This window comes from Thalia democratica, chromosome 1, assembly GCF_965202585.1.
Source record: "Thalia democratica chromosome 1, ktThaDemo2.hap1.1, whole genome shotgun sequence".
NCBI lineage: Eukaryota > Metazoa > Chordata > Thaliacea > Salpida > Salpidae > Thalia > Thalia democratica.
Window position 1 is genome coordinate 39,579,229 of NC_139165.1, and position 9,028 is coordinate 39,588,256.

Genomic DNA, 9,028 nt, shown 5'->3' on the forward strand with positions numbered 1-9,028 from the left:
GATAATTACGGGTAAACGGAGTAATAAAAAAGAAAAAAATAAATAAAACAAAGAAAGAATATAAAAAAGTAGCAAATTAGCACCAATTTATTTACAAATAAAAAAAGCATACTTTTATTTTTTTAATCTTGTTATATGTGATCATAATATTGCATATGACTTTCTTCTTAATTAATCTTTGTTAGCATGAGTTTGGTTTATTTTTTGATATTTCCCGATTTTGTGTTGTAGAAAGGATCGGAAAGTTGTGAGTTCACTTTTTTTAGCATAAAATTTGGTAAAAGTTTAAATCTCATGTAATAATTTCGTTTTTAGAAGTACTTAGTTTTCATTTTTATCATTAATGCTTAGTAGTTACAAAAAAAAATTTCTAGATTTTTCTTCTGGTTTTGTCGGCACATAAAAGTATCAATAGTGGTTTTTTGATTAAGGTACTTATAAAAATGTTTAAAGTTTGAGGTAAACAAAAAGTTTTTCTTTTAATTAGGTATTGAAGCTTGATAAAAACAGATGTTAATTACCTTTTACAGCTTTAAAAACATTAAAGACTTCTTATCTTTATTAATACGTTTAGTGTTTCGGGAATATGTCAGGTATAGCCATACAGTTGCCTTTCATGTTTTGTTTTCATAAGTGAATTTTATGGGAACGGGTCAAAATTGCACGAAGACAAGTTTGCACGTGGTTACTTAATTGCACGAAGACAAAATCGCACGAGGGCACAAAATTGCACGAAGTTACTTTTGTACGAACACAAATTTGCACGAGGGAGCATAGTTCCACAAGGTCATAAAATTACACGAGGGGACAAAATTGCACGAAGAGAAATTTGCACGAGGGAAAAAAACCACACGGTGGGATAAAACTGTATGAAGATAATTTTGCACGAGTTACAATTTTGCACGGAGGTTCATTTTTGCACGACAGTAAATAAAAACAGAAATAAAAATATATATAATAAATAGAAGAAACTAACTAAAATATAAATTGATAATGAAAAAAGACAAAAAAAGTTACTGACTAAGGGTAAGGGTTAGGGATAATGGGGAAAGTAAAAAAAAAAATTACCAATAAAAAAATTAAAAAAAACAAAAAATTAAAATAAAAAATATTAAATTAAAAAAGATAAAAAAAATCTACCGACCGAGGGTAAGGGTTAGGGGTAACAGTGAAAATAAAAACAATAAGGAAGAAAACAAAAAAAATAATAAAAATAAAAGTTACCGACTGAAATAATGGTTAAGGGTAACTTCGATAGTAAAAATAACAAAAAAAAATTAACTAAAAGAAAAATAAACCCCTGCAAAATATCTTTGCACAAAATTGTCGTCTGCTCGTACAAAAGTGACACTCAGTGTAAAAGTTTCTCCGTGCAAAAGCATCTTTGTGTAATTTTGTGAACTCGTGCAATATTGTCCCCTCATGCAATTTTGTATGCTCGTGCAAATTTGTCAGCCACCCGAATTTCATAGTTGTAAGCATTTGTAACTTGAGCCGTTGCGATCTTAATTAGCGTTAAAACTGAGTTATTTCAATAAAATTGCAAAATGTTGTTTTTTTTCTTCTTTATATCAACTTATCATTGGTTTTAACCATTGTTAGAAAAATTACGTTTTAAACGAGCGTAAAACAGTGTTTATTTTTATTTTAAATTATTTTTTACAGTAAAAATACTCTTTAGTAATAATATTTTGGTAAGCCTTATATGTAAAAATATAATTAAAATAAAGCTTGTACTACTTTGAAACAGAAATGTTAAAAAACAAGTTTTTAGAGTTAAAATGTATATACACATTAAAATGAATTATCTAAATGTTAAATTACTAGTTTATACTGTTAAAATAAAAAAATATCATTCTAAATTTGATTGACTACTACCTAATGCTATTAAAATTATCATTAAATTAGACACTTTAAAAAAAGACTATGCTTGCGACTACCAACATGTAAGTTATTTTCTTACATTATATTTGTTTTATAAGTAGTAGTTTTAGAAATAATTATGTTTTTAAACATCCAATACATTAAATACAAGCAATATAATTTTTCTCAAACAGATAAATTTGTTATAATACGACATACAATTAAAATGCTACACGAAGTTGGGTTACATGACAATTCAAATTCGGACAACTCAAATTCCGACAATTCAAATTCTTAAAAAAATATTTAAAAGACTATATCTCAATAAGTAATATAAGTTTGAAAAAAATAAAAAATATATACGTAGATCTTATTAATATCTACAAGCCACTTTTTCTTTTTTTCAAAACGTAGCATACTTTTCAAGATATTTTTAAAAATTACTAAAAATAATTATGATTTTTACTTTATTTAATCCATATCTCAAAAAATATTTAATGTTTTACTAAAATAAAAAAATTGCTTGTAGATATTAATATGACCTACATATGTATTTTTTATACTTGGCAAATATGCATTACTTTTTTATTTGTGGCTGTTTCAATTTTTTTAAGAATTTGAATTGTCGGAATTTGAATTGTCCGAATTTGAATAGTCGTGCACCCACGAAGTTGGTTGATACTTTACAATAAAACTTGAATTGAAAAATTACGTGGTAAAGTTTTAATCAAATACTTAGTAATTGACAAAATACAATGAATAGTTATTTTCTAACTGTGATACGCAAAGATAAGGTAATATTTAGGACATGTCTACTCAGCATTGGTTACTTAACTTTTCACAAATAACCCAAAATTTAAATCTGACAATAAACACTTGCACTGCAAAGTTTAACCTTTTGAAACTAAAAAAATATAATTCATAAAAATCCTAAAACAAAGTTTCTTAGCATAAAAAACATTAAGTTTATAAGCATAAAAATAATTAGTTAAAAAAAGTTTTTTTTTTGCTGTATTTGTGTTAGATATAAAATTCAACTTTAGTAAAAATGTTACAATAAACTTGTTTTATTGCATAAACTTAAACTGTTTTTAAACCGGTTTTCCTATTTGATATTAAATAGTAACTTACGTTAAACCTAGAAAGATACTAACTAATTAGTTCTGAAAAACAGTCAAGTTTTCATTCATATGTAAAATTTTCAAAGCTTCAATGTCTAGTTAGAACTAAACAACAACAAAAAAATTAAACAATTTTTTTATTATGTAAACTTTCTGTTTCGTTTTTTCGGTTCAGAAAATTCTAAAATATTTGTTGTTTGGACATTTTATAGTATAAAACTTGTTTAGTTGAAATAATTAATTTCATAAAACTTGTGATTTAAATCTGTTTTGGTACTAACTTTAAATAAAAGTTCAAACTACAAAAAAACTAAAATAGTATTGTTTGTAAACATACATTTAGAATATAGATTTGTTAAATTTCGTGTTATACAGGTTTTAAAACTAGCTTGTCCTATAATATCAATATTTATTAACAATTAGTGAAAACGAACCACATCTAAAAAATATTATATTTTAGTTTAGTTTCCATTATTGTTTGAAAAATATTTAGAGGATAAATTTTGTTAAAATTTGCGATTTAAATCATTTGTATTTGAAATATATTTTTAGATTGAATATATTAATACATTAAATTACTTATTACTCTCACTTCAGCCGAAATTTAAGGTTATACGAAGTAGAAGAATTTATAATGTCTTTACTATTACCTGCCTTGAGATAATAAAGCTTAATATATCCAAACATTGATTTTTTTCTAAAAAGTATTGTATAACTTAAATGGTTAATCATCATTCATGCTTAAGCATTTTTGTTGTTGTTGTTGTTTTTTTTTAACTTTATTTGGTAAAAAAACTTAAATCACTAAACATAAACGAACTAAAGTTCAATAAGCTGTTAACATTACTTTAAACTAACAAGTTAAAATATAAATTTGATTAATTTTATTAAATATTGTTATAATAATAATTGTTATAATGTTATAGTTATTTATATGTTATTTGAAAAAAGTGGAGTTTTTTTTTATGATACATAAAAAAGAAAAACAAAAAAAAAAACGCTGTTTTAATTTTTAAGATACTAGTTTAATTTTCAATAAAAAAATTTACTCAAATTAACTTAATATTTACTAATATATAAACAAGCCGCTTAAAACACAGTTAAATTTTTTAGTAAATTAATAAAAATATATTTTGAAAAATTTACAAATGTTTTTTTTATATTACAAATTTCTTGACCAACTAATGAAGAATTTTTCTTGCCAATTAAAAAATATTCGATGCACTTCGTATTCTAATGTTAATCATATAGTTTAAACACTACATATAATTTTAACAAAAATAGCACTTAAAGCTAAACTTCATCTTAGGTTTATAAAAAACTTGACATTAGGTAATATGCGTTAGACATTACATTAGAAATCTTTAAACCGTATAATTTTCTTGGAATGCTTTAAAACAACTTGTTATTTTAATCTGCCTTAAATGTTGTATGAACCGCATCACGCACAAAATTTTTGCTAGACGTTATGTAAATGCTCACTCTACCATGAAACAGCAAACTTTATATAAGCTCGTACTATACTATCTACAACCACATGAAAACAAAAATGATAAAGATTTTGATAATTGTAGTAGCTTTGGTGTTCATAAACTTTTTCAATTTTGTGCTGAGTCAGCAAAATAGTCTCAGTCAGTGCAGAATTGTCTGTGATGAGGAACAAGCAGAACCAGAACCTGTAGGTCCCAGTTACCTCTCAAGAGGTAAAATGGGAGAAAAAGGAGATAAAGGAGATGTCGGAAGTCCGGGTCAGAAAGGAGAAAGTAACAAACACGTGATTTCAAAACATGCAAAAAAAATCGAAATATTGGAAACGAAAATTCAAGAACAGTCAGGAGTAATCGCAAAACTGTCTGAAATGCTACAAAATAACTCTATCTTAATGAAAAGGGGATCAGAAATTACTGAAAACAATTCCATGTTGATTAAAAATTTATCTGATATTCTGAATAATAAATCTGTTTTGATTGATGACCTATCAAGTGAGATTTATAGTTAAATAATAATTTAAAACCAACATTATACTAACTTTGGAAAATAAATGAAGTTTAAGATTAACTGAATTAATAAATGAATTTTGAAATTTAAAATAACTATTAGTTTGAAAGTAAATGTTTTGTAAAACGTTGTTTTTATAGTAAAATACAGCTAAAAATAAACTTAAACTGAATTTATACAGTATAAAAAGAGTAATGTTTCATTTTAAGTTGATTTTAAAGTTTAACATTAAGTAATAAAATTGTTTTTTATTTACTAAATGATCCAAAGTAAGTATAAACTAACCAAAATATTGAAAATAGTTTCTTTTTTTATTAAGTAAATTGTAAAAAAAAATGATTCAAAAACATATTTAGATAGTAGAAAGCTTAAACTATTTAAAAAAATACAATTTACATAGTCACAACGCTTTAAATAACATTTTTTTCTAAAGTTTTGTTTTGTTTCAAAGAAAGATATTTAACAACAGCTTATTTTGAATAAAAATATGTTTTTAGAATGTGAAAATGAACAAATAGAAAACGCGTCAAGCAACATAACAAGAAATAGTGAAAACTCTACAAAACTATTACGTCATAATGAAGTTGTTAAATACAAATGTAATGACGGTTATGTAAGCGAAGGTTTATCAACTAGAAGGTGTTCTAGAGGGAGAATTCTACCGTCTTTTAAAACCCAACTATTCACTTGTATTGGTAAGAAAATAAAAGTTAAAAAAAAGTTATACTTATAGTAATTAAAAGTGTAAACTATATAACATATAAGCAATAATAAAAAAATGTTAAAAGATTAATCTTTTTTTTACTGGTTATTATTGTATAAAAATCAGCAACTTATTTAAGTTTAAACTAGAATACTTTATAATTTAAGCATTACAACAAAACATATGAGCGTAAATTATGTTTTTTAGAATATATATTGAGTTTTATAACAAACTTACAAATCAATATTTTAGACGTATGTTCACAAACACCATGCAAAAACAACGGAACATGTAACTTAGATGTGAACAAAGAAAATTTTTACAAATGTTTTTGTCAGGCACCGTACTTTGGCGATAACTGCGAAAAAAGTTTGTACTAAACATAAAAACTTGAATTACATTATTTTGGTCTTTATTTGCTGGTTTTTAATTTTTTCAATCAATAACTTGATTTTTAAAACTTTTATTGAAAAAGAATGCAATAAACACTTTTCAGAAATTTTTGTTTTAATTTAATACATAGGTTTATACTTTAAGAATTTTAACTAAGTTTATATACTAAAAAGCACATACTTTTTACTTTTAATTTCACAAGAATACTTATCAAAAACTAAAATTCACCCCTTTTAGAACACTGTATTGACGATGAACCTTGTTTTAACAATGGAGAATGTGATCCAACTGAAGATGGTACCGGTTATAAATGCACTTGTTTGCCAAAGTATTATGGAGATCAATGTGAACACGGTAATTTTTTCTAAGTCATTTTTTATACTAAAACAAACATTAAAAATCTAAAACTTCATTAAATGTTAAAACAAAAGTAGTTATATTTCAACAACATATAATGTATTTCGTCAATAAAAAATAAGTATTAAAACACAAGCAAATATTGTTTTGTGTATGATATACATTTATTCATCTTAAACTAACCAAATCAAAAAAGTATCTGCTAAATTTAGGTTTTTGTTTTAACTCAATTACTGAACACATATTTTATATTTTATAATTTTATTTAATACCAGAGTACTGTAAAGACTCAAACCCTTGCTCAAATGAAGGAGAATGCATTTCTACAGAAGATGGTAACAGTTATGAATGTTCTTGTGTACCAAAATACTATGGAGATCAATGTCAATACGGTTAAAAATTTTAAAACTTTTATATAATTTCTCTAACTGAATACATTAAGAATGAAAGCAGTATTTTTATTTTTCAATATAAAATATAACCAAGACATAAAAATTTGTTTTACTGAGATTTTAGTCTTAAATTATCTTTAAATAGAATATTGCAAAGATGTAAACCCATGTTTAAACAATGGAATTTGTACAACATCTGATGATAATTACGAATGTTCATGTGAGTATGGATACGGAGGAGTAAACTGTGAACTAGGTTGGTCTTTGAAGTCCGTTTTTAAGCTTTTTTTAGTAAGAAATGTGAACTGTATTTTCAACTATTTTAAATATAGAATAGTTAAACAATTATTTCATAATCAGACTCAGTTTATGACTTTTTTACAATGCATTCATAAGAAAAATTCAGAAACAAATAAAAAAGCCATAACCTATTAAATGGTTCGAAAGCTTTTGTTAAAACATATAAAAATTAATTATGTGGAATTTAAGAGTATCATTTAGTAGTTTGGATTTAGTTCTGATAACAAAAAATAATAATACATAATGTTCAAGTTTAAACAGGTTTGAATCTATTCTAATTTAAACAAATTAGTTATTATCTAATTAAATGCATTAACTTCTTCCATACTTATTGTTATAACCAATCAGGCTATATATATTTGGAAACAAAACATTAAACTGTTGATACTAAGCCAACAAAATTTATCTAAAAATAAACTTTAAAAGTGATTTTAGTCGAATATAATTAAATATTTAATTACAGACACTTGTTTTCGTTTTGAAATTGTTTCAATATCTACCAACTACTACAACGCTAAAAATCAATGTGTAAATCGTGGCGGTGAAATTGTTTCAAGATTGTTGGGAAATGATGGTGTTAATTATCACAGGTTCGTTTAAAATCTTGTCTTTGTATTAAGTGCACAACATTTGTATTACTCCATATAAAAACTATCAACTTATTCTGTAATTATTGAAGAATTCTGCTAAACGAATCCTTAATTTATAAAAGATTTTGTTATTGTTTGAAAATCTATCAAAGAAAATAAAACTAAAATTTAATATATATTAAGTGTTTTTTTTTTTAATTGTATGATTTTTTTTGTTTTCTTACTCAAAACGCGTCCAAATCATTGCAAATAAACACAAGTCAACTTGTTGTAAATTTTACAGTGAAATAAGAAGAGTTGCTAACAGTTACAACTACGACTTTTGGATTGGTGTCTCAGACGCTTATTCAGAAGGTAGTTGGTTATTTACAAACGGTCAACCTGCTAACAATCTGATATTTTCATGGCACTATGGTGAACCAAATAACGATGGTGACGAAGACTGTGTTTGTGTTTACGGCAACAAAAGATTGAATGATAGTGGTTGTCATAAAACACGTAACATACAAGGGGTTATGTGTCAAGTTCCTAATGGAATGTGTTAATGATTGATTTTCTTAATTGTGATTTTGAATTTTTTTAGAACTATAAAAGGTTTTAGTATACTAGATATTGTTTTTTTCGTTGAGCAATAAATTTATCATTTTTTTGTATTAAACTATAACTAAATTTAACAGTTGTTTTTTATTACTTTCAGTAACACAATAAGTTAAAAAGTGAAAAATAGGTTATAGTTTCATTGAAATTAAATAACAACTAGATATGTTCAGCTTTATTGGTGTACAAAAAATTATGTTGATAAAATAAAGACAACTTATTACTTCAAGTTAATACTTGTTGTAATTAAGAAAGTATAGTTTGCATAAATTTAATATTTTTTAAATTTTAATCCCTAATTTTTTTCCAATAACTTGTACTTTGAAAATAAAAACTGATCGCCCCTCTCTTTTACAATAGTCATAATATCTTGTGTAAGCCCGTTGGTGTGGCTTTACTAATTATGACCCCTTCACTGCTTAAAGTTTCAGAGTTAAACCTTACCTACTTAATATTCATTACCCCTAGGCCCTGACTTACTAAAAACAATGAAAAGGAGGAAATGTCGCCCCTATTTGCTTTATGTCGTTCAGATAAAGTAGTTAATAGAAACGTTTTGTGACTTTTTTTACTTATATTTTTGTGTTTTTATTTTAAGGAACAGTTTCTTGCTTATTTTTTTAAACAGAACAAAAGTTATATAAAAATAATATTAATAAGTTTTGCAAAACACTTGACCACCAATTTTTAACCTGGGTTTCACTTATCCATGGG

General features: G+C 25.0%; 1 protein-coding gene across 1 annotated transcript; it reads left to right on the forward strand.

Annotated features, from left to right (window-relative positions):
• Nucleotides 1-4,528: 4,528 nt before the first annotated feature.
• Nucleotides 4,529-8,391, forward strand: LOC145832756 (uncharacterized). The gene is made up of 8 exons (XM_082940096.1): nucleotides 4,529-4,966; nucleotides 5,480-5,677; nucleotides 5,938-6,054; nucleotides 6,316-6,432; nucleotides 6,711-6,827; nucleotides 6,973-7,083; nucleotides 7,591-7,717; nucleotides 8,001-8,391. The coding sequence occupies exons 1-8, from the start codon at nucleotides 4,534-4,536 to the stop codon at nucleotides 8,260-8,262; spliced, it is 1,482 nt and encodes a 493-aa protein (XP_082796222.1). The 5' UTR covers nucleotides 4,529-4,533; the 3' UTR covers nucleotides 8,263-8,391.
• Nucleotides 8,392-9,028: the final 637 nt, after the last annotated feature.

Coding starts and splice junctions, on each gene's coding strand:
- LOC145832756 (XM_082940096.1), top strand. CDS start 4,534: ATGATAAAGATTTTGATAATTGTAGTAGCTTTGGTGTTCATAAACTTT. Junction 6,055..6,315: donor TGGCGATAACTGCGAAAAAA/GTTTGTACTAAA, acceptor CACCCCTTTTAG/AACACTGTATTGACGATGAA. Junction 7,718..8,000: donor GATGGTGTTAATTATCACAG/GTTCGTTTAAAA, acceptor TAAATTTTACAG/TGAAATAAGAAGAGTTGCTA.